The sequence below is a fragment of the Rhinichthys klamathensis genome, unplaced genomic scaffold, assembly GCF_029890125.1.
Source record: "Rhinichthys klamathensis goyatoka isolate OS25496 unplaced genomic scaffold, OSU_Roscu_1.1 h1tg000207l_1, whole genome shotgun sequence".
Taxonomy (NCBI): domain Eukaryota; kingdom Metazoa; phylum Chordata; class Actinopteri; order Cypriniformes; family Leuciscidae; genus Rhinichthys; species Rhinichthys klamathensis.
Genome location: NW_026606732.1, coordinates 609,494 through 636,070, shown reverse-complemented (window position 1 = coordinate 636,070; position 26,577 = coordinate 609,494). Strand labels below are relative to the sequence as shown.

The window sequence follows — 26,577 nt, the reverse complement described above, 5'->3', positions numbered from 1 at the left end:
CCAGAGAGGCTCCAGCACCCCCAGTTTTGGCCAGAGAGGCTGCAGCGCCCCCAGTTTTGGCTGAAGAGGCTGCAGCACCCCCAGTTTTGGCCAGAGAGGCTCCAGCACCCCCAGTTTTGGCCAGAGAGGCTGCAGCGCCCCCAGTTTTGGCTGAAGAGGCTGCAGCACCCCCAGTTTTGGCCAGAGAGGCTGCAGCACCCCAAGTTTTGGCCAGAGAGGCTGCAGCGCCCCCAGTTTTGGCTGAAGAGGCTGCAGCGCCCCCAGTTTTGGCTGAAGAGGCTGCAGCACCCCAAGTTTTGGCCAGAGAGGCTGCAGCACCCCCAGTTTTGGCTGAAGAGGCTGCAGTGCCCCCAGTTTTGGCCAGAGAGGCTGCAGCACCCCCCGTTTTGGCCAGAGAGGCTGCAGCGCCCCCAGTTTTGGCCAGAGAGGCTGCAGCGCCCCCAGTTTTGGCCAGAGAGGCTGCAGCGCCCCCAGTTTTGGCCAGAGACCCCCAGTTTTGGCTGAAGAGGCTGCAGAGCCCTGTGAGGGACCGAGAAGTCAGGAACAAGGAACACAAGCTTTATATGAAAAATGGGTCTTTATTTGGAACCAAAAAAAAAATCAACTTTACAAACTCATAAATTTCTTGCAACAAAAATAAAACAAAAAAACAGAAAATAAGGTCAAAAACAGTTAGACAAAAATGAAACAAACAAACTAAAACTGACCTGCTCAAATGAACAAAGCAACAGCTTATAAAGGAAAGGATGGGCCCATTACAAATTAAGAGGGAAAACAATTTAACTACACATTCAACATACATCCTTAAGTAAATCAAAATCAAGTCAAATGAAGATATATAGTAAATAAAGATCAGGAAAGCAAAATGTAATCAATACCATAAATGTACAACTAAAGTAATCAATTAATAAAATACATTAACGTTTCTTCCTCCCCGGGCAACTCCCAGCGAATGGTACGTGTTAGAATGACTCTAATTTTCGTCACACTCACACCAGGATGCGGCTGCTGTGGACCATGTCTGAAGTTCATCACCGGTAAACTTAAACTCAAAAGAGAAACTAATATAAATAGCAGATACAACGTAACTAATTTGTGTGCGCTTCAAATCAGCAACAATGTATAACAAATGTATTGTAATATGTAAACATAAGCAAAACTAACAATAAAGAATGAATCAATATTGTTTATACTGACACAAATGAGAATGACAAAAGAAAGAAGTTTAAATAAAGATTATTCTTAAATGAATGGCCTTCGTCTAAATATGTGTGTGAATATGTGTGTGGTGATGCATCAACATTACCACTCCTGTGCGGCCACTACTCGGGCCGTCACAAGCCCCCTCGCTCTCGGAAACGGAGGAGGAAGACTTCCTGCGTCCCATAAGGCCCGGAGGTCTTTCCTGAGCCTGCTGTCGGCCAGGAGGCCGTCCCCAGGCTCATTGCCCTGCCGGCGCCTCCCCAGCGTCTCGCCCGGCCAGCTCTGTCCATGCTGCCAATCATGCCAGTTCCGCCCAAGCTCCAGAACGCCGTCCCAGAGCAGCCCGCTGAGACCGTCCCAGGGCCGCCCAAGTGTAAAAATAAACATTCACAAGATGTTAAAAGCACACGAGTACAAATGGGTTTTCACAAGACTTTTAAACTCAGACAATGTTCTATTTTGATCGCGAGCGTAGACATCAGTGTTTATATCTGAACTATAACCTTTAATCCCAGCTCTTATGTGATGATTTCCATGTTTGTAACACAGAAATAACGATACGGTGTGGTTGAAAAGACTGAAGCTGCTTCATATCTACAGGACAGCCGCTCTCTGGATCAGAACTCAGATCTGTCACAGGCTTAAATAGACACAGGTGAATCGTTGTCGTAAGATTGCAATAAGATTTCATGGGTCGCGATCTTTCACAGATTAATTGTGCACCTAAAACACACACACACACAGAGACAGACAGTACAGAAGCCAATGTCCACAAAACAGTGCAATGGAAGCAAATTAATCGCCCAAGTGTCTTGCTCCGCCCTTGTTGCCTGCGCTGCTGGCTTTGCCAAAGCCTGCTCCGCAAAGACTCCACGCACTGTTTGAGTCTGGAAGCCTGGTCCTTCCCCCCGGCACCGCCCTGGCCCTCAGCCAGAACTGCAGACCCACCGGAGTTAATAGGAATATTTTGCAAAACTGCAATGGAAACTGTTTTTGCGCATTTACAGTCACTTGACTTTGAAGACGCGGTGTGTTTGGGGTCTGTGGACGCAAATAATAATAATTAAAAAGCAATTCGTAAAATGTCATTCATAATGATTTTGACGCATATCCAAGTGTTTGTGCGAGTGCGGAGCGCGCACTGGATGGCAGGGAGGCGCGGGCGCGAACACTTGCATTTCCTATCAACAGTGGAAACAACTTAAAATACTCTATCATTTCTGGCCACACGGAAAATAATAATACATTATTCTCAACTACTTGTATTTACGTAAACTCAAAATAACAAGAAAACGTTGTGCTTTGTAAAATAAAATAAAACAATCAGGCGCGGTTTCATGATGAACTGGAGCACGACAACTGAAACAAAATATAGCCTAGGCTAAAGCTTGAAATGTCTTTTTTTTTCTTATTAATTTGTGAATATTTTAAATGTTTAATAAAGGGGCAAAAAGTCTTAAAAAATCTGAAAATCCGTCAATAGGCCTATTTATTATTTTGCGCAACATTTTGGTGCATAGACTACAGTTCAAATTTACATTTTGGTGTTCAACTTTGCTATTTAAAAATACAACAACGGTTCGTTTTTCGTTTTGCAAAATTACCTGTTAAAAAAGGAAAAACTAATGGACACAAATTTAAGTGACCCTGACACCGACCATTTGGACAGAATACGAGACATAGTTATTTATTAAATTCATAAAAAAGAAACAATAATTACAGGAATAGGCTACTGGATTCTAAACCTCAAAGAAACCTGTTAACATGTTAAACTACAAAAAATACAAATGACATATTTCACACAATTTTCTTTTCATTTTTTCTTTTTCATTTATTTCTGTATGTATTCATGTCTACACACAAACGTGCACAGAAACATTTACGTACATTACCTGCAACTTATTTTACACTTATATTTGTGAATTAGATTAAGAAGATCTGGTGGTTTGATTAAAAGTAATTGAGAGATCACTGATTTGAAATTAACATTCAAGTGTTTCAGCTTTGGTTTCTTTTTTTGACAGGCTCATGTTGTTCACATTCATTTAAAAGTATTCATTTAAAATCTTAATTATGCTGTAACCATCCCCTAACACTATGTGTGAACTTAGATGCATAATAATCATCCAACATGTGGCCGAACGTGATTTAAAACTGAGAAACTGAAATCAAAAATCGGCAAAACATGTCATTTTCTAATGTGCATGTATAATTCATAAATCACAATGAAAGACAAACCCAGTGACTGTCTGTATACAGAGGCGCTTTATTGTTGAATTGACAGTGGAAATCAGTATGCGGTGTTCATGCACAGACTGTACATCAGAGCTGCTCTACTAACGCTCATATTAGTGTTATTATTAGTGTTCTGCACACATGAAACTGATATGATGACTTCGGCTGCTGTTACAGTCGTGTTTGATATTAGGCAACACTCACACAAAGAAAGACACAATAAAACAATAAAAACTAATTTGATTTAGGCAACAGTGGACCCTGCTCATCTAAACATCATGTGCAATATAAAACAACTTCACTGAAGTCGTAACACAAAAACAAAGGGGACCAGAAGCGGCTGCATAGCAAACACACGTTTCATGACAATATTGCTGTTCTGGAATTAGCATGGGTTCTCAGACGTGTTCAACACACACACACACACACACTATCTGTGTTGAACACACTACAGCTGCACCATTCTGTATAAATTGAGATTTTTTTTTTTTTAAAGAGATCACAATTTAAAATAGACTAAACAAAATAACATGTAATTTAGTAGAATTGTCATTTTTGAAAAAAAATGTAAATTGGTGCAGTCTATTTAAACATTGAATAAATTTGAATTATTTAAAAAAAAACATGGTTGAGTGAATGATTCAATGATTAAGACTTCACTTGTTTCATTACCAGATTAATCAGTTTTTCAACAAATCTCTGGAGTGAATTATTCAATGACAAATAAAAATTAAGTCACTTGTCGCCACATACTGGTCGATGTAATTAATAAATTAATTTGAAGCATCAAGTTACTTTTACTACAGTTTAATTTATTTATAAACCACATTTAAAACAACCTTGGTTGACCAAAGATGTGCAAAATTGCCTAGATCCAACACCAAAATAAACATTCACAAGACGTTAAAAGCACACGAGTACAAATGGGTTTTCACAAGACTTTTAAACTCGCGAGCGTAGACATCAGTGTTTATATCTGAACTATAACCTTTAATCCCAGCTCTTATGTGATGATTTGCATGTTTGTAACACAGAAATAACGATACGGTGTGGTTGAAAAGACTGAAGCTGCTTCATATCTACAGGAAAGCCGCTCTCTGGATCAGAACTCAGATCCGTCACAGGTTTGATAGACACAGGCGAATTGTTGTCGTAAGATTGCAATAAGATTTCATGGGTCGCGATCTTTCACAGATTAATTGTGCACCTCAAACACACACACACACACACTCACAGCACAGAAGCCAATGTCCACAAACCAGTGCAACGGAAGCAAATGAATCGTCTGTATTGTGTGCTTGGCCTATATGTGACAGACAGCAGCTTTATAATCAAATATCTACATACCTTCATTTGTTTTTCTTCAAGAATGATCCGGCAGACATGTAAAAATGTAGTTCTGCCGAAGAACAAAATGGTTTACCGTTGCATTCAAAACATCTGCTTTCATAGACACACACACAAAAAACAAAAAACACAGAGAACAGCAAGCAGAAAAGACACAAAATACACCCTCTTCCCTCTGATTAAATAAGACACCACGTGTAGCCGGTCAGCGTGTGTTCTTCTGCAGGCGGTCAGAAGATGTAATCGCTGGTCATCTTGAGCGAAGGCATGGCCTCGTTGACGTTCTGGTCGAGCCGATGGTACTCGACTCCTCGGGAGCAGAAACCGTCCCGCCAGCGCCGACTCTGGGCCAGAAGCATCAGCTACACACCGGACACACGGGGAGAGTTCATAATCAGGACAGATCATTCAGTGCTCAGTCTATTCTTCACATGCCTTTCATCATATACACTGAGATAATCACACACTGCTGTTCAAAAGTTTGGGATCGGTACGATTTTTTATGTGTTTTAAAAGAAGTCTCTTATGCTCAGGCTGCATTTATTTGATTAAAAATACAAAAAATAGCAGTAATATTGTGAAATATTATTGCAATTTAAAAGAACTGTTTTCTATTTGAATATTTTTAAAGTGTAATTTATTCCTGTGATCAAAACTGTGAATTTACAGCATCATTACTCCAGTCTTCAGTGTCACATGACCCTTCAGAAATCACTCTGATTGATTATTACAGCAATTGAAACTGTTTTGAAGAAAAAAAACTATTTATGACAACAGTAGTATGAACCAATATGTTGTTAGAAAATAATTAATTATGCATCTTTTCTTTTCTATTACTTCCTGTTTTAAACTGTACTTTGCCTGAAAACAATGTGTCTTTCTTGATCTAAAAAAACAAATAAAAACATTAAGTGACCGGACTTTATTATATAGGTGAATTTCCACCTCAAACGCCAATAATAAAATCAACGAACCATAAAAACATGCTAGTTTTAGGACTCGTTTACATTATTTTAGCGCACATTCTCAAGCAAATTCTTATGAGCATAATGCAAAGAAACTCACAATGATATATAAACTGTGAATTATTTCAACATTATGCTAATATTGTAAAGCTTGTTTTGTTTACCCCTAAAATTACACTTATTTCAATGTATCATTTCAGCCTGTTTAACCTGTTTCTTGCAGACCCTCCTCTCAGTGATGTGCCCTTCGACACCACATTATCCGGCTAAACTGCTCATGTGATCATGATTTCTGTGCTGACGATTAGGCTAATTGTCAAACAAATAATTGTAATTAACATTTCAATATTCTGTTTTGCTCATATCAGTTACAGTGTAAAGCTCCTTCCACACTGAGAACGAAATTCTCGTCTGAAATGTCCGCACATTAAAAAATAAATACGAGCATATGTTGTGTCGATCACGTTTACACACTGCCTCCGAAACCTTTGTCCGTCATAAAAAATTTTGGATCAGGTTCGATTTTCTGCGTTTTTCGCATCCGTAGCAACCAATTCAGAGCCACCGAATCACGAATACGAAAAAAACCGAAAATTTCAAACTCCGTTTTCTATTTAATTAAATGTAATCTTGGTCCATGTTACAATTAACAAGAGCCCTGAAATCCTAAAAAAAAAAAAAAAAAATTATAACATAACGCAGTCTGATTAAACCTACAAGCCCTCATTTCATAGACCTTTGACTGTCTTTATGTAACAACAGCATTTTTTTTTATATATTCCTTTTTCTTCTTCATTTCCACAGAAATAAGAAAGCAACTTGTCTCCTGTCATTACCTCTATGTGACCAAGAATGTTTGGCATGAAGTGAATGTGAAATAACTGGAAAACCAAAATGTTTTTGTCCATTGCACATTAGTCCAAGTTAATCCTTAAAGGCGCTGTATGTAATATTTTTTTTTTTACTGTGCTAAAGCATAAAAATACCATATGTTTGCAGATATTTAGGAAACATGCTAAATTAACAGTTTCTGTGAAAAGCAAAACTACAGCCAGTTATTCTGCTCTGAAATGTGCTTCCGTGTCAGAGTGTCTGATTTGTTTTGATTTGTGTGACTCCGCCCACTGCTAATCACCCAATAGCATTTCGACACCCGGGTTGCCAGTTGGCGGGAAACTCCGCGTATTTCAGCCGAGGAAGCAGCGAACGAACTGGGTCAGAGATCACAGATTCTACCATACCTAAAAATACTCAAAATCCATATAAAAAGCTCTATGATGATCAGAGGAATATTAAAACGCAGATATAGTAGCTGATCAAATTACAGTGTAAAGCTTAAGTGTAAAAATCACGCTCGTTCTGTGGTGCGTGATCTCAATCTGGCAACCGAGGTCGAGGAGGAAGGGTGAGAGAAACAACTCCCTTCAATATGTTGACTTTTTCAAACCGTCAATATTACACACTGCACCTTTAACTATAAACTTTGGCAGGTTTTAGGCGCAAACCAAACCAGAGCTGTACTCCAGAACAAAAGCGTTATTTTTTATCACACGCCTATCAGCTGATCCGAGTGCGGTTCAATTCCCCTAACTCTAAAACGACTATTGTACCACATTTGATATACAAAACTTACTTTCTTTGTTTAATGCGTCTGACACATTGATCTAGAAAACTAAAAAATTGCAAATATCTGCCAATATATCAGCCTTGGCAATATATCGGTCAACCACTACGAATAATCCAATGAGATCAAATAACTCATCGATTAATCGATAATCGTGAAATCATTCTGAAGAGAAGCCAATTTTCTTTATGCGATGTCACATGCTATCAATCAAGTTGCGACGGTCCATATACCTTTCTCTTGTTGTGGTAGGTGATGTACACGATGGCAACTAGAAAGGCGATGACAACCAGATGGAAGAAGAAGTGGGAATCTTCATCCTTGGTTGTATAGATGACTGTGTCCTTGATGTTTACATCTATTTTTTCAGAGGGGAGATTTTCTAAATTTTCGACGACACCATCATCATCATCATCTCCAGTGCCCAGGTCTGGTTCTGGAGACGTGTTGTCAGCCATGTAATCTAAGGTGCTCTCTGGTTTATCTCCTGCCGGGGTGGAGACTGGCTTGTTTGCAGGTGTAACGGTGGGCTCTGGTGTGGGTTTCTGCGGTTCTGGTTTGGTTTTCTCTGGTTCTGGTTTGGGTTTCTGCGGTTCTGGTGTGGGTTTCTCTGGTTCTGGTGTGGGTTTCTGCGGTTCTGGTGTGTGTTTCTGCGGGTCTGGTTTGGTTTTCTCCGGTTCTGGTGTGGGTTTCTGCGGTTCTGGTGTGGGTTTCTCTGGTTCTGGTGTGGGTTTCTGCGGTTCTGGTTTGGTGTTCTGCGGTTCTGGTTTGGTGTTCTGCGGTTCTGGTTTGGGTTTCTGCGGTTCTGGTGTGTGTTTCTGCGGTTCTGGTTTGGTTTTCTCCGGTTCTGGTTTGGTGTTCTGCGGTTCTGGTGTGGGTTTCTGCGGTTCTGGTTTGGTTTTCTGCTTATCTGGTGTGGTTTCCGGCTGATCCGGTGTGGTTTTCAGCGGGTCTGGTGTGGTTTCCGGCTGATCCGGTGTGGTTTTCAGCGGGTCTGGTGTGGTTTTGTTTTGATCTGATGCAGATATGGCGATGGGAACGACTTGTGCTTTGGTGCTGCTGTTGGAGTCGATACTAGGAGCTGCCATCGCATTCGAAACCGGGCCTGATTCACTCCGATCATCATTCATGATCTTATTAGGTGCTTCTGGGATGTTTTGGGTCAAACTGCCATCAGTGTCCGGTGGAATATCAGCTGTGGAGGGAAACAAGCAACATTAAGAGCGTTTACATCTGTCTAGGGTTGGGAATCGAAGATCGATTCCAATTCTGTAATTGAATACTTGATGTCAGGAATCAGATACTTCTTAAAATTTTAAAATTTTGATTCCTTTGTGAGCATTTCAATATGACTTTAAATCATTCAAGCGTGAGGCGACTGTTTTCTGTGCTGCATGTGTATCAGTATATTGGACCCGTGCAGCTCTTAAAGTGACAGCACTAATATTCATGTTGTCTCTATAATAACACTAATCAAACAACAAAAGACAGAGAGAAAATTCACTCGTTTTTTGACTGAATAACTTTTGCAACTATATTTGTAATGTACTATATTTTATTTTAAAATCTTAAAACACTATTTCAATCGTATCTTTGTTCAGTTGTATCTATTTTTTTGCGATTGCTAATTTTTTTATTTGTTCTATTTTTAATTACTGAGTGTTTGTCTTTAAAGGGTCATGAAACCCTAAACTAAATTGTCTGAGATTTGAACAGAGGTAAGTGTGTTGAACATCATTGAAGATAATCGAAAATCAATTCCAAGTTTGACTGACCAAGGTCTGACTATTTACTTGTTTTTAATAATGCTTGAAATCTATATTAGTTAGGCTAGTTGTTTTTCTATGGTGTTGTTCCTTGTGTAAGTGTTCTTTAGCCTGTTGATTTTGTTCATTATATTCAAATACAATTAAATGGGGTTTTTTGCAATAAGACAAAGTGAATGATATCTACTTTTTTTTAACGTTATCTTATCGGAATAGATAAGCAGAATCGATAAGCAGAATCGTTCAACTTTAAACGTTACCCAACTCAATATCTGTCGAGGACATTTTTCTGTCATATTTTATTTTTTATTTTACATTTTTCACATTTTCTGTCTTCAAGAGAGAGAATCTGGCAGTTTGGCCAAGTCAGCTTCCTCGTGTGGCATTTGTTTTTCACTTTTGGCCAGATACTATAGGATAAAATAACAGCAATCTGATGGTACATTAGATATTCATGTGAGATATACGTTTTCCAATTATTGAATTTAGAATTTTTTTAACTTAGGGCCGGGCGATTAAACGATAACAATATTTTTAACGGATAACAATCCGCTCGGCTCAAAGTCCAAACGACAGCGTGTGTATATATATATATATATATATATATATATATATATATATATATATATATATATATATATATATATATATATATATATATAAAATTGGAAAAAAAAGATTTTTCAAAATCTGCGTTGTGTTTACAGAGGCTTGACAGTTGGGAAACTGACCACGTCACAAAAAGCATGAGACTTCCGGTATCAGTATCAGAAAGAGTCTTGTGTGAGTTTTCTATATTGAATCATAGACTTATTTAACAGTATGTAAACGTGTTATTTATTGGTACCGAGACACAACCATTTGATGAGAAAGACATTTAAGGCACACAGGGGAATTCAGTCACAGGTTAACCTTCACACGAAACTTAGGCTCGATTGTATTATGAGATATGGTAAATAATTAAATGACATCACTGACCGCAGTAACAACCCGCTGAGGTTTGAAGGGAAATCATTCCACTAACCTTTTGTTTTTATAACACCGCAGCTCACAGAAAGGATCTGCAGTGACACTAAAACTGCGAGTATTCCCATCGTTGAGTCCCTGCATCGAGTCTTCCGTAACGTCGCCATCTTCAGTGATGTCGTCATCAGCGCGCATGCGCAGTGTCAGTCGCGGCGTTGTGGCGGGGTTGCAAGATCCTTCATTTTCACTTTCACGCGTAATTTGTTGCAAAAAGAGAGATTGTGTGTGTGTGTGTGTATTAAAGATTCAAAAATGCGTTTGCATACATAAATCTGACAAGGATTTGTAACTATTTTTATGAGTTTCTTGTTCTTATATTTGAAAAAGTATAGTGTGAGATCAGTAACTAAAGATAATATGAGTTTTTCTGGTCTTGTGAATGTAAAACTTTGCCGAGGTAATTAAAGGACGCATGTAATTTTGTCCTTCAGCAAAAATATGGGGTTTGTGGAAAGTAAAATGTAATAAGGTTAATTTCTCTGGAAATCAATCCAAAATGAAGGGAAATAAGAATAAGTGTTCAATTTAACTGAATATATTGCAAAAAGTACATGCATCAAAAACACAATTAATATATTTACCAATGTGTGCATTTACAGAATAACTTCTATGATTTATTTTGTAAATTATTTCATTTTGTAATATATGTATACGGTAATGTCCATATATAAGGCGAGGTTTAAGCCATGTTGATTAACAGTGTGTACAGTATGTACATTGTTTTTGCGTTCATCACAATTTTCTATGACACTTTAAAGAGGAACTTTTTTCTGAAAGGAAAAATATACAATGCATATTTTCCACACATCTTAAATACATGCGAGTGTTTACATCTTACATTGAAAGAAATCAAATGTCTGGATCAGAATCTAATGCAATTTAATCAAGGCAATGTTTTACCCTAGATGATGCATGAGTGAACAGCAATAATAGGCTATACACCAAACATATATACCAATAACTTTTATAACATCCCTCACAATGGTTGTAGTATTTAAAAATTTACTTCTACTTTTTTTTTTATAAAAAGTTAAAACAAACTTTTTTTAAAACATAAACCCTGTAGTCAATCATTTTATCCCTTAAAACTCATCTTTGATTACCCAAATGACACATTTAAGTGTTTTTTTCCTTGGAAAAAAAAGTCTTCATGGCTTACAATATCTTGAATGTAACTCGACACTCTCGCCTCGTTTAGTGTCCGCGGCTCTATGAATATGCAAAAGACCCCGCCTCCACTCACTCACTCAGCTCAGAGATCCACTGGTGGACGATCACACGTTGATCTGATTGGTTACAAGGTCGTTTGTGACGTCAGAAACACCAGCGATTTCAAACCGTGTTTTTGAGACTGTCTTTGGTTCACTGCAGTTTTAAGCAGAAAATACTCAGCAATGCTGTCGACTTATGAACTTACACATGGTTTGTCTTATTAAAAACACCACATAGACACATAAACAACATTAAAAGCTGGATTTTCAGCTTTAAGTAATAATAAAGCTTACTCTAAAAAAATTTTTTGGCTATAATAACGACCAATATTTTGTTTTTTTTGTTAGTAAGAAACCAAACTGCACAATCCAGTAGTGTGGTCCAGGTCCAAATGTTTTATTCAACTTAAAGTAACCAAACTGCTAAATCCACAGTATGCTAATCCAACATTTAAAAACGGAAGACTACATCCACATATTCAAATCTTTCACGCTCTTCCCCGGCACATCTAAAGGTTGTTTCCAATCTCCTTTAGTTCAGGGACAGCTGAAAGAGTTGTGCCATAAAAGGTACAGGCAAGTATGCAGTAATAAAACAATAATAGACAAGATACACATGTGGGTTCACTCGCACAGACGAGACAAACACGAAACGCACCCAAAAGTCTGGTGTCTACAACTAAAGACGTGAAGGGCTCCTACAGCGGCCCTCGAGTGTACTCTTATATACGGGTCCCTTCTTTCAAGGTTAGTTGGGGTGAAAACCGTGGATCAGGAATGTTGTCAGCTAGCATTAGTGTTTTCTGATGTAAACGTCTCTGTTTCTAGCCAACGGCCAAAAATTAAACATCGGTAAAATATTCTGTCACAATCAACACTGAAATAAATAATTTCGATAATGTATTGAAAATACATTTTTTAAAGCCATTTATGCTCTTCTTTCATTCTGTGTGACCTATAGCAGTGTCTTTCCTTTAGCAAACACACTCTCTGAAGACGTGAGCCTCTACTAATGCATCATTTGGCCGAGTGTGTGTCCTCGGCCAGGGAATCTAAGAGAAACGAGGTTTGTGAGGGAAGGTATTCAAAAGGGAAGAAAGAAAAAAAATCAAGTCAGGATTATCGCAATCCTCGGCTTCCTATGCCTCAAACTCCAGACCCAAACCCAGTTTGTGTCCACCAGCATTGATGTTCTTCCCATCCAGAAGAGCAGAAAGGGTCAGCTTAATACCTGAGTCGAGAGATGGGAAAGGGTTAGACGAGGAACATCCACATCCATGAGAACGTACAGAAAGTAAAGGATCAGCTTAGTACAGCAGTGCTAAACTCAGGGTTCGTATAGACACTGTAAAATGCAATTCCAGGACTTCTCAAGCACTACTTGTTTGGTTTTCAAGGACTTCAATCAGAGATCTCACTTATCAAACAATATCTTTATTATATTTCGAATTATAAAAAAGGTACACAAAAATAAACCAAAATGGTACAAATAAAGTGCAGCAGATGCAATGACTGGTAACTTTAACCATTGAAAGGATATCGCTTTACTTATTCAAACTGATTTTTTTCCTCATTGATATATGATTGACCTGAAAAATGAAAGCTGTAACATATACTTGGATATTTATGAGCAATATCACACTCATGGCCATGCGGAACGGCTATATATCTATATCAGATGGGCTGCAGTGTTCATTTTATTGATAAAACAATCCTTTCACACTAAATTAAACACTAATTTCACATGTATTATCTTTCAATAATTCAATCGCTTTTCAAGTACCTTTTCATAAATATGGCTGGTTTCAAGGACTTCAATTTCAAAAAGTCCAATTCAAGCATTTTTAGCACCTTGTACGAACCCTTACTTATGCTGCATACATAAACGCCACAAGCCAAATCTTTTTAAATAGTTTAAACCAGGGGTGTCCGATGCCCAGCTGAGTTCAGAGTTCATGCACATTAACCCACCAGCTATCAGCCTGTATCCCAACACTGAAGCCAAGGATGGGAGAGTCCTGGGAGAACTGGAAGCGGTTTTAGTGAGGCCAGCAGGGGGCGTTCTCACCCTGAAAAGTGAAGCCAAAGCGTCTCGATCGCCCCCCGGTGGCCGGTCCTAGTATAGGTCATCAGGGGCGTCACTAGGCCCTTTTTAGGGGGGCTTCAGTTTCAGTTTCCCCTAAACTTCTGCCTAGCCCCCCTAAAAATGTGAGATTAATGTAGGCTACACAAATTCGTGTTCGCTTCAGTCTTGTTATAATCAGATTCAGCGAGTTCTTCATCTTCAATCCGCAGCGGCGCCGACAGAGAGCACGTCAGAAACAGAGGACAGGGTGTGTGTGTGTGTGTTCATGTGTGTTCATCTGAGCCTCATTGGTCTGTCACTGCTCGTCAATGTCAGAATATTTGAGATGACCAATCAAATCAAAGTAGGCGGGCTTTATGTTCACAGACGCTGCTGTGCGCGAATTTTAACAGTGCGACTCGACGCGTACGGTCAAGTGCGAGATAAGATGTAAGTAGCTAAACTTAACGTTTCATATTTTACTTTTTTTAGGTCATAAATGTCAAACGAATGACAAAAAATAATCAGGCAAACTAATATAGTTTTGTCTAATTTCGCCATTTTGAACTGAAAATAGGCTGTAACGTGACTCATGTAATGTAATAATTAGTTTACAAGAAACATTAACAAAGCCGTTTTCATCATGTTAGGCACAAGATTAATAATGAATGTGTACATATTGAGGATATAATACAAATTGCAGGGATTAAAGTGAAAAAAATTATTCTGACTGAAATTTTTTTCAGGCCAAGTCATATTCCTGTAACTTTATTTAAATAGTCGAGACCAATAGCGTTTTAAGGGAAGATGTTTAAAACCGATCTAATATTGAGTAATTTAAAAGCTATTTTAATCTATGAAAAACAATTACTTATCTTGACAAATAATCAACCATCTACATAACTTTTCAGTGCATGTTTTTATTTATCTTATGAGACCAAACAATGCTAAACTATATTAATATATAGTTTGTGCCATGGCAAATTGTTTTGGCTGAGGGCAAAGTGAAGTTTTATAACTTTATTATGTAGGCTATATTTAACTTTAACTTTGTAGCCTATTACAGAGCTGACTTATGTTTAATTGAATTGTTTGCTTTATTTCTCATTGTATAGCTTATTATAGCCTACCTATTAGGCTACTACTTTTGAACGGGATATTAGCATTAAAACTGACATTTAACAAAAAAGAGACATGGTTGTGTAATTTTATATATTCTAAAATATATAAAATATTATATTACTATGCATTCTCTTCACTGTATGTGTACGCATAATACAATAAAACGATACAACCCTGTCTGTTTGTTAAATGTCAGTTTTAATGATAAATAATGTTTCATATTTTTAAAATGAAAACAAAAAGAAGCAGGTTTGTGTTTTAGCTATATTTCGTGTTGTTATAACTATATGATAAATCAATGTGCGTTGCCTGAACCACATTTGTGTGGCCATTTATATGTTTATGATAATAATTATGTTCATTTATAAAAGAAAAGAGGCACAGTGGTGTTGATGAAAAATGGCAGAGTTGATAACCGGAGTAGCCGCGTGCTGAGTGACGCGATCAAGAACGCGCTGTTAGCAGCGTCCTCTCGTCCTCGGGAGTTTGTTCTCCTGAGTCGAACTTGGCAAGTCCGAACTAACAAGGACGCAAGTCCGAAGTTTGCGTACTTGGTATTGAGAAACGACCAATATTGACCCGCGTTCTGTTTTCTATCATGGGACCGCAGCAAACGAGCTGTAGCCTCGCCTGACAAGATTGAGTGAACAGGGTCCAGGGAGCAGTTTTTCCGTGAGCGGGAATTGAAAAACCGGAGTGGACCATGAGCAAAGTGATTACAGAATGCTTAGAGTGGAGAGAGGAACGTGCTTTTGCTCCACTCCAGGCTTTATCACATCCCCCCTCAGCAGGGTGAATACGCATCATCTTTCCTTAATTTAAGACCTATTCAAACTAAAATTAAGACATTTATCACACTGTTTGCGAAATGAAAGCCTATTTACGGCCTTAAAATTATGAAAAGTTAATTTAAGACATAAGGACAGACGGGAACCCTGCAATTGACGGATATCCGTCATAGACTCGCTGCATTTAACGGAAATCCGTCGTAGCGACGGAGAACTTTAATCCCTGAAATTGTAGCCTTTAGTAAATTAAAAAAGCTCAGCTTTAGGAGGGAAAGAGAAAGGGACGAAGAGACTGAGAAAAAAAGAAAGAGTGATGGAGATGAGAAGAGAGCAGGTATTGACAAATAATCTGCCCACTGACATGGTTTTAAAGCTATTTCTTTTCCTTTTTTGGTCTTCAAACGTCTTGAAATGCACATATCAGAGAAATAAATAATTTGAACCCCCTACCAACCTCAAATTTAGGACCTCTGTGACTAAAGCCCTGTCTACGGCCCTGTATTAGGCATAAGATCAATAATAAATGTGTAGCCTACATATTGTGAATGCATTTAATAAACTTAATTACCTTTAGTAGCTTTCAGTAAATAAACGCGTCTGAGAAAATGATTCATAGGCAAAATCAACCTATCAGTTGACCCTATGTTTACTTTCTTCACTGACAGACAAAAATGAAAAGCCTATATCAGTCAAAGCTCAGCTTTAGGAGGGGAAGAGACAGGGCAAGAGAAAAACAAAGAGAAAAAGAGTGTGATGCTGATGAGGAGAGAAAAATAATCAGCTGCCCACTATCCAAGTTTTTTGGCCTTCAGAACATCTTGAAATGCACATATGTAGATCAGAGAAATCAAAATTTTCTCGGGGAGATCCCGAACCCCCTTATTTGCCCTACCTCTCATTAGGGACCACAGTTATTATAAAACCGTGCCTTTGCATCGTAATGAAAATGGTTAATAGTGATCTTTAGATCCTAAACTAAAGTGTTAATTTTTTTATAAAAAAAAAAAAAAAAAATCATATTGGGGGCTTAGCCCCCCTAAAATGAAAATCCTAGTGACGCCCCTGTAGGTCATAAACCCAGAGTCTCGATCGCCCCCTGGTGGCCGGTCCTAGTATAGGTCATAAACCCAGAGTCTCGATCGCCCCCCGGTGGCCGGTCCTAGTATAGGTCATAAACCCAGAGTTTCGATCGCCCCCCGGTGGCCGGTCCTAGTATAGGTCATAAACCCAGAGTCTGGATCGCCCCCTGGTGGCCGGTCCTAGTATAGGTCATAAGCCCAGAGTCTCGATCGCCCCCCGGTGGCCGGTCCTAGTATAGGTCATAAACCCAGAGTCTCGATCGCCCCCCGGTGGCCGCTCCTAGTATAGGTCATAAACCCAGAGTCTGGATCGCCCCCTGGTGGCCGGTCCTAGTATAGGTCATAAGCCCAGAGTCTCGATCGCCCCCCGGTGGCCGCTCCTAGTATAGGTCATAAACCCAGAGTCTGGATCGCCCCCCGGTGGCCGGTCCTAGTATAGGTCATAAACCCAGAGTCTCGATCGCCCCCCGGTGGCCGCTCCTAGTATAGGTCATAAACCCAGAGTCTCGATCGCCCCCCGGTGGCCGGTCCTAGTATAGGTCATAAACCCAGAGTCTCGATCGCCCCCCGGTGGCCGGTCCTAGTATAGGTCATAAACCCAGAGTCTCGATCGGCCCCCGGTGGCCGGTCCTAGTATAGGTCATGAACCCAGAGTCTGGATCGCCCCCCGGTGGCCGGTCCTAGTATAGGTCATAAACCCAGAGTCTCGATCGCCCCCCGGTGGCCGCTCCTAGTATAGGTCATAAACCCAGAGTCTGGATCGCCCCCCGGTGGCCGGTCCTAGTATAGGTCATAAACCCAGAGTCTGGATCGCCCCCCGGTGGCCGGTCCTAGTATAGGTCATAAACCCAGAGTCTCGATCGCCCCCCGGTGGCCGGTCCTAGTATAGGTCATAAACCCAGAGTCTCGATCGCCCCCCGGTGGCCGGTCCTAGTATAGGTCATAAACCCAGAGTCTCGATCGGCCCCCGGTGGCCGGTCCTAGTATAGGTCATAAACCCAGAGTCTCGATCGCCCCCCGGTGGCCGGTCCTAGTATAGGTCATAAACCCAGAGTCTCGATCGCCCCCCGGTGGCCGCTCCTAGTATAGGTCATAAACCCAGAGTCTCGATCGCCCCCCGGTGGCCGGTCCTAGTATAGGTCATAAACCCAGAGTCTCGATCGCCCCCCGGTGGCCGGTCCTAGTATAGGTCATAAACCCAGAGTCTCGATCGCCCCCCGGTGGCCGGTCCTAGTATAGGTCATAAACCCAGAGTCTCGATCGCCCCCCGGTGGCCGGTCCTAGTATAGGTCATAAACCCAGAGTCTCAATCGCCCCCCGGTGGCCGGTCCTAGTATAGGTCATAAACCCAGAGTCTCGATCGCCCCCCGGTGGCCGGTCCTAGTATAGGTCATAAACCCAGAGCCTTGATCGCCCCCCGGTGGCCGGTCCTAGTATAGGTCATAAACCCCGCCTCCCCGTGTTATTCAACGGCACGTGAGACCAACTAAACAATTAAATTACAGTTCAAATATAGTTTTTCCAAAGATGGTTTCTGTCATTTACTGTAGTTTTTATCACGCTGATGTAATTTCAAGTGTTTGTTTTTAAAATAAGTTTGTTTTTAGTTAGTTATTTGATGCGGTGGTGTGACGTCATGATTGACAGCTGTGATTGACAGGTTCTCTGAGCGAAGTACTCACTGAAGCACCAACAGACTTTTTTTCGGGATCTTCGGAGGACTGAGGAGATTGGAGCTTTAAATTTAATATCTAAATTTCTATAATTAATTTATATAATTTATATAATTAATCCATCTTTTTTTACAGTCTATGGTCCTAACATACATTGACAGTATAAAACAATGGACGTAGTGTCCGTGACGTCACACTCAGTGGCGTAGACAGGGGAGGGGCCATGGGGGCACTGGCCCCTCCTGAAAACTGATTGGCCCCCCAGTGTGCCCCCACCCTTCTACTTGTCTGTCACTCAAAAATTCTAATCATAATCTTTCAGCTTGTAATTCATGATTCCGCGTTGCGATGCTTCTCAACGAGGACCAAGAATAGCGAGTATTTTATACAGCTTATTTTTTTCAATTAGCGAGTTGTTGCAGTGCTAGAGTTTGGTACCGTCTTTCAGTGTTAGAACAGACCAGGCTCGATGTATCCTCTGAGAGCAGACCAAGATAATGCATCTAACTAGACTTGAGTGAACTAACATTCAGCCAATCACAGCGCGAAGCATCTATTGGGCACGTCTGCCATGAGCTTCAAATCTCTTGTTGCTCTTGCGAATTTTCGTGTTCGTTTAGTCGATTTGCTGTTTGGCCGTCTAATGTAGGCTATTCCATGCATGCACCCCAGGAAAAAAGCAGAGGACGATTACATCATTTTTTTCAATCACACACTGTAAGTATAATGTGTTACAGTATGTCGCGATGACATGAATCACACGTAAAGTTTCCTTGTTATGATTTAACCCAGCCTTTCTCAAAGTGGGTGCCGCGGCACACTGGGGTGCCCCCTGACTGTGTCAGGGGTGCCACCAAAAAATTACGTAGGCTAAAAAATAAAAATAAATAAAAAATCTGACATTTCATAATATATTTACATAAATACATTCTTCTTCTTTTTAAACATATGAACGTATTAATAAAATTGTAAATTAATTTTAGATAAATATATACGAAAATATATACGGAAAAAAACGGTGTTGCCTACACAGTGTTATCCTCTTTTTAAAATGTGCACCCTGTTGACTTAAACGGGGCAAGTTCTAAACCTGCTTTTAGCCTCTTAACAACCTTAATGTGTCATTACAAGTGCACAGCCATGTGAGAACACGGTGAATCTGACTGCAGTAAATGTGAAAGATATGAATAAAAATGATGTTTATTCAGCCAGCTGCTCACATACCCGTATTTTCTTCCTGTTTTCGGTCGAAGTCCACAGTAGGCGATTGCCGAGTGCGCGCGCGATCATTGGTAACTAAGCAACAGTGGAGACTCAGACTGTCAGCCGATGACGGTGCTGTGTGGTGTTCTGAGAATATCAGCTCAAATGGATAGTTCATCCGAATCAGATGTTGAACACACGAAGGAGGTTTGTTCACGCGCGCGCGAACTCGACAATCAACTACTGTGGACTTCGACCGAAAACAGGATAAAGAGATTATTCCCTGCCTTCGTGAAAGCTCGGATCACAGTTGAGACTGATATATCAGCCCAGGCATCCACGATCCATTGGCAGATAGTGGCGTAAGTCGCCCGGCGCTGTCTCCGCGTCTTGGTGAACGTATGTTCACCATCCATGTATAAGGCGCTCCGGATTATAAGGCGCACTGTCGTTTTTTGAGAAAATTAAAGACTTTTAAGTGCGCCTTATAGTGCGGAAAACACGGTATATAAAATTAACCATAAAAATCCATCTCACAAGACCGAAGCAAGACACACACACAACTTGACGCAAGTGACGCAGCGGCAACCCATAGCGACGCGTTATTATAGCAACAACACCTCAGACTGACAGAAACGTAAAAATAAACGTGAATTTAGGCCACTTTAGTTTTGTACACATTATCATGTTAATTATAAGCAAATAATTTTTTTTTATTGACCACAATATACCAAAAGGTGCTATAAAATTGTTATTATTATTGTTATTGTTATTTACAGTTCGTATTATGCTCTGTTCATACTGTTCTGTCTAAATAAACAGGACATTTGCATTTACATTTGGGTTATGCAGTGTTTTCAAATTATATTTTACACTGGGGTGCCTTGAGATTTTATGCACTTTTGAAAGGTGCCCTGACTGAAAAAAGTTTGAGAAAGGCTGATTTAACCTACTGTAACGCAGTAAGACGTGTAAGACAACAGAACCCGTATGGACCTCGTCGCGCCGGATTGTGTCGAGTGTGTGTTAAATGCTCTCCTACTTGTGTCTCATTTAACAGACGCTTTTATCCAAAGCAACAACAGATTATTCCCAGCAGGCACACAACGTCATAAGACGTTGATATTTGGTTAAATTTTGGTTGCGACGTCGGGTGACCAAAATTCAATTCAACATCTAATGTCAATGTTAAATTGATGTCCAATACAGAATACATTGATTTAGGTTTTATTGATATATTTTTATAAAATGTCTGTTGTATAAAATTACTGTAGGCTAGATGTAATCTGTATACTCATTGAACACTTTTTTTTTTTTTGGTCCAACTGTTAAGAAGTAACGTTAAGATAAAAGTTATTGTTCAAGTGTAGTTTAACTGAAACATTGTAAATATCATAAAATATCTTTATTTCATAAAAATAAAGTATAGATGTCCACAGTGGTCTGAAAGTCCCAAGTCCTGCAAAAAAATTTTTATTTCGAGTATGATTTCACACAAATAGGTTGCTAAACTATCATGGCATGTTCCCAAAATTGGCACTAGGGTGCTGTAAAATGCCAATTGCTATTCCATCTAGAATTTATTATTATGAACATCACCTTTCAGTCCCTCCAGAAAAACGCGATTATGCGATCGCATGATTCAATGCATAATCAGCCAAAGTCCGCATATTTATGCGGAGGCATTTTTTCAAATACGCCGCACTTTTGCCGTATAAATTGCCGATTTCCACGCAAAATATGCGGGGCTTGTATGATTTCATAATCCCCGCATTTTTGTTGCAAAAAAGAAAGTCACATATACACTCACCGGCCACTTTATTAGGTACCCCATGCTAGTAACGGGTTGGACCCCCTTTTGCCTTCAGAACTGCCTCAATTCTTCGTGGCATAGATTCAACAAGGTGCTGGAAGCATTCCTCAGGGACTTTGGTCCATATTGACATGATGGCATCACACAGTTGCCGCAGATTTGTCGGCTGCACATCCATGATGCGAATCTCCCGTTCCACCACATCCCAAAGATGCTCTATTGGGTTGAGATCTGGTGACTGTGGAGGCCATTTTAGTACAGTGAACTCATTGTCATGTTCAAGAAACCAATTTGAAATGATTAGAGCTTTGTGACATGGTGGAAGTAGCCATCAGAGGATGGGTACATGGTGGCCATAAAGGGATGGACATGGTCAGAAACAATGCTCAGGTAGGCCGTGGCATTTAAACGATGCCCAATTGGCACTAAGGGGCCTAAAGTGTGCCAGGAAAACATCCCCCACACCATTACACCACCACCACCAGCCTGCACAGTGGTAACAAGGCATGATGGTTCCATGTTCTCATTCTGTTTACGCCAAATTCTGACTCTAACATCTGAATGTCTCAACAGAAATCGAGACTCATCAGACCAGGCAACATTTTTCCAGTCTTCAACTGTTCAATTTTGGTGAGCTCTTGCAAATTGTAGCCTCTTTTTCCTATTTGTAGTGGAGATGAGTGGTACCCGGTGGAGTCTTCTGCTGTTGTAGCCGATCCGCCTCAAGGTTGTGCGTGTTGTGGCTTCACAAATGCTTTGCTGCATACCTCGGTTGTAACGAGTGGTTATTTCAGTCACTGTTGCCCTTCTATCAGCTCGAACCAGTCTGGCCATTCTCCTCTGACCTCTGGCATCAACAAGGCATTTCCGCCCACAGAACTGCCGCTCACTGGATGTTTTTTCTTTTTCGGACCATTCTCTGTAAACCCTAGAGATGGTTGTGCGTGAAAATCCCAGTAGATTAGCAGTTTCTGAAATACTCAGACCAGCCCTTCTGGCACCAACAATCATGCCACGTTCAAAGTCACTCAAATCAACTTTCTTCCCCATACTGATGCTCGGTTTGAACTGCAGGAGATTGTCTTGACCATGTCTACATGCCTAAATGCACTGAGTTGCCGCCATGTGATTGGCTGCTTAGAAATTAAGTGTTAACGAGCAGTTGGACAGGTGTACCTAATAAAGTGGCCGGTGAGTGTATATCTTAGCAGAAAGTTGAAAAATGTTGCGTTTGCTTCACACAAGAGCTGCCATTTCACCCTGTTGCCATGGGAACGTTTTGAAGTGACGTAATTACGCGACATGAACATCATTGAAAAGCTGTAAAACAGGAAACATTTTTTCATATTTTATTTATTTATTTTTACATTAGTTGTAGTATATTCCTTTTGTAAAGCTACAGAACTTGTTTGACTCATCAATGTTTTGTAAGTTTGAGCCATGTGTTTATTAAGGTCTGAAAAATAAAACAAAATGAAATATTCCAGCACTTTCTGTGATGTAGTATGCTTGCTTATCAGGAAGTAATACGAAATAGCTCTTTACATTAAGATAGTAGCCTAGTGAGAACAGGGTGTTGGGGAATCACTTTTTCTCTCTTTTTCATCAAACCGCAGTTTTTGCAAGTTCCCGCAATTTCATCACATAAAATTGCATAAATATCCTGCATATTCCATCGCCGCATAATCAAGGATTTTTGCCCTTAACAATCACAAAAAAACTCCGCATTTTTCTGGAAGGACTGACCTTTGGGTCACATCACCACACCATTTTGTCCCCCCCACTTTTATAATGGCTGCTACGCCCCTGTATTATTTGTGAGTTGTACACTAATACATTGGATTATTTTATTTATTAGTTTTTCTTTCACTTTTGTAAAGTGAAAAGTTAATATAAATTGTATTTTATTGTTTTGATTTAGTGAATAACTGCTATTAAACGATAATAGGGTATCACTGTTTATTGCTGATTTTAAAGCTTACTGAACTTGAAATGATTTGGATATCTACAGTTCTATATAAATACACAACATAAGAATGGCCCCTCTGTAATAATTGTGGCCCCTCTTGTGCCCCCCAGTTGAAAAAAAATCCTAGAATCGCCCCTGGTCACACTTATGTTTCTGAGGAGCATTTTTGCAGCCCAAAGTGGGCCGGCGTTCTCAAAGAGGCGGGACGTGAGTGGAGCTGAGGGGCCTGGTTTTATGTTTACAGGCCTATTTCCTACACATATTTTTGAGGACATGTCAACAATTAAAGGGATCATATAATACCCTTTTCACAAGATGTAAAATAAATCTCTGATGTCCCCAGAGTGTGTATGTGAAGTTGTAGCTCAAAATACCACACAGATGATTTTTTATATCATGTTAAAATTGTCACTTTTTGAGGGTGAGCAAAAATGCACCGTTTTTGTGTGTGTGTCCCTTTAAATGCAAATGAGCTGCTGCTCCCGGCACAGAGGGCGGAGCTTCAAGAGCTTGTATGTGTGTGTGTGTGTGTGTGTGTGTGTGTGTGTTAGCAGCTCCGATTACCTCTCTCATACACACACTGAAAATTTCAAAAACTTTTAGCCTTTCATGTTTAAACCGGAGTCAGATGATGATGGAGAGACTCAAGAAGAAGTGACGTGGAAAAAACAGGACATTTCTGAATGGTGGTAAGTTGATGAATTTATGTAGCTGATGTGGAGTTAACTATCTTTTAGTCATTGATTAGCATACTCTGTCATGATACTCTATAAATCGTGTTGTGGGGGCGGGGTTTATGTAAAAGTTAGGGTTAGTGATGTCACTAACCCGGGAGGAAGCTCGTTGTAGTCGCTATTAGGGCTGTCAGTTTACGTGCGAAAACCGATTGCACGATCGATCGGACCAATCAACACAAGTTTCGAAAACGAAAATAGGGAATCGATTTTAACAGCCTTTTTGTTTTGTTTTTTTTTACCAAAAATGTGTTTTAGGAGGACAGATCAATACAGCACACAGATCATGTAGGATGCTGGAAAATAACACTGTGTTTTCTGTTCACCAAATGCTTTTTAATATTCGCTATTACTTCAATGCAAGTGAACAACCGCGCCGTTATTTGTTGCTCAGTGACGAGTGTGTGTGTTCAAGTAAGCCAGATATGCGCAGATTCTGCAATACGCTGCATTTAATATATCATGAGGATCACGAGTTGCGTATTTGCACTAAATCCGCACAGATTTGTCTTACACGAACTTCCCCAGCAAAGCGAGTAAACACAGAAACGCCAGATTGGCTCGTGATTTGACAGCGTTTCCCGCCAAAGTTCATTTGTACCCGCATTCGGCGTGTCGACGGTGTTAATCTCACTCCCTGAATGTTGCGCTCCTGTTTGTCATTGTGCTGAAACTTCACGCCAGTAAATCATCAGAAATATCGCTGACTTGTGCGTCTCAAGCGCCCTCTTTACGCTCGTCCTAATGCCTGTTAGGTGTCCGTGGATTTGCCTAGATTTGGTGTTGAAAATGGAAATGTCTTTAGACATGGAAAATCGATTTTACAATCGATTCAATGAACACTTATGTCTCAAATCGAACAGGATTTTATTCACTAAAGTGACAGCCCTAGTCCCTACCAGCCGTTTGTTGTAGTCCTTAAAAAGCGATTTCTGTAAAAGCAAATCTCTCCCTTTGCTTTGAACTTTGAGCGTTGTAACTTTGCAGATGTTGTTTACGCTCAAACAGCAACATTACACACTAACTAAAGTTAAAAAAGTGAAATCATAATCAAGGACCCCTTTAATACAAATACTTCCAATATAGTCTGTGTTAGTAAATGTTACACTATTTATGAAAATGCAGGCGAAACATTACATGACAATGTTTTATCCAGTCTATGGTTTCAGCCTACAGCTAATCACAGTCTGTCGGATTCTGGAGTGTGGTAAAGTTTTAAATAAAATTATAAATAATGAATCAATTATTTTAAATGCATTTCAAATGTTTCTAGCAATCCTCGAGACACTGATCAGCTGGGTTATTGAGGATTGGAGGTCCTCTGGGAGCAGGATTGGACACGCCTGGCTTAAACGGTTGCATATGCATTTTGAACAGGTTTATTAAACTTGTTATTTACATCTATATAAACTTACCAGGCTTCAAGGTTTGGGTATATCCCAGGCCGACGAGGCTAGAATTATTCACTTTGGCCTGCAAGACAGACAAAAAGTGTGTGAGAGGAAAAACAGTCATTATGTTCTGGGTAAGAAACAGGAAAGTGAAACATCTCTGATGTAATGAAGTCATTCCCCCTGTTTCTACCCCTTTATTGTCTTTACTCTTTTATTCCAGTTATTCCTAAACTCAGGATCCAGGTTGACAGCGAAAGTTGATGATCAGCATCATAGTACCAATATAACCTGATTGAATTGGTTTCACATCAAAGATTCATATCACATTTTTATTAGGGCTGTCAGTTAAACGCGTTATTAACGGCGTTAACGCAAACCCATTTTAACGGCGTCAATTTATTTATCGCGCGATTAACGGTCTTTTTGGCCTAGCAAACTTTGTAGTTTTTTTCACATGCTTTTGCAACAGGACGCGGCGCTGCGCTATAAAACCCATTCATTTCAATGGCTTGCGCCGCGCGAGGGCGTTCTGTTGCTTCGTCAATGGCACGCCGCACACACTTGTTTGGGCTTGCGAGCTGGCCAAATAGTAGGTTAACGTTACGTTTTGAGTGGATGACGAGCGCGAGACGCCAAAATGGATGCCAATAAGATTCTGAATGGAAAGTTTACTTTTAAAAAGTTGCCAAATGGTTCCATTGACGAGACCAAAGTGATCTGTGTGTTTTGTCGTTGTGAACTGAGCTATCATCATCGCAGCACGTCCAGTCTGAATACCACTCGATGATGGCCAAGCACACACACACACACACACACACACACACACAGCTGATGCGAATTCTCCGCCCCCTCGTCAATATCAGGACCTCGTCAGTATTTCTTTCACCCTTTTGTTGATGGACAGTGTTACATTGTGTGAGAGATTATTTGCTCCAAGTGAGAATGTTAGTGTGAAATTGAACACAGTATATGCCAGTGTTGTTTTCAATAAAAAACATTTGCACAAAGCAAGCCGATCCACTTTTCCATGTTGATAAGAGCATTAAAATGAAAAAAAATAATGGGACAAAAAGAAATCAAGAGACATTTAGAATAGATACAAATGTGCGATTAAATGCGAGTTAACTATGACATTAATGCGATTAAACACGATTAAATAATTTCAATCGTTTGACAGCACTAGTTTTTATATCGCGATATATCGTGACACCCCTAGAAAATACGCAATCACCATTTCTGTGGGGTGTAACTGAAAAGTAATATAACGAGTAGTGTAACAAATTACTGTAATAATATTACTTTTGAAAGGAGTAACAAGTAATAAATAAAAATGTTTGAGTAACACGCCTAACACACCCCT

General features: G+C 40.0%; 2 protein-coding genes across 2 annotated transcripts in view; both read right to left on the bottom strand.

Annotated features, from left to right (window-relative positions):
- Nucleotides 1–4,547: 4,547 nt before the first annotated feature.
- On the bottom strand, nt 4,548–8,488 carry cunh5orf15 (chromosome unknown C5orf15 homolog). Its single transcript, XM_056263538.1, has 2 exons — nt 7,608–8,488; nt 4,548–5,147 (listed from the first exon to the last, which is right to left on the bottom strand). Exons 1-2 carry the CDS (start codon nt 8,460–8,462, stop codon nt 5,016–5,018), a joined length of 987 nt encoding a protein of 328 aa, XP_056119513.1. The 5' UTR covers nt 8,463–8,488; the 3' UTR covers nt 4,548–5,015.
- A 3,265-nt stretch (nt 8,489–11,753) lies between these two features.
- vdac1 (voltage-dependent anion channel 1) overlaps nt 11,754–26,577 on the bottom strand; it is a 33,553-nt gene continuing 18,729 nt past the window's right edge. The window contains exons 8-9 of the mRNA XM_056263536.1: nt 25,239–25,296; nt 11,754–12,608 (exon numbers count right to left, since the gene is read on the bottom strand). Of these exons, the coding sequence (XP_056119511.1) occupies nt 12,517–12,608; nt 25,239–25,296 (150 nt within the window). The 3' untranslated portion in view covers nt 11,754–12,516. The remainder of the gene's footprint in view (nt 12,609–25,238; nt 25,297–26,577) is intronic.

Excerpts from the sequence above, each read along its gene's own strand:
- cunh5orf15 (XM_056263538.1), bottom strand. The coding sequence starts at position 8,462 with ATGGCAGCTCCTAGTATCGACTCCAACAGCAGCACCAAAGCACAAGTC. Across the intron at positions 5,148-7,607 it reads CCTACCACAACAAGAGAAAG|CTGATGCTTCTGGCCCAGAG; the intron begins GTATATGGACCG and ends TCCGGTGTGTAG.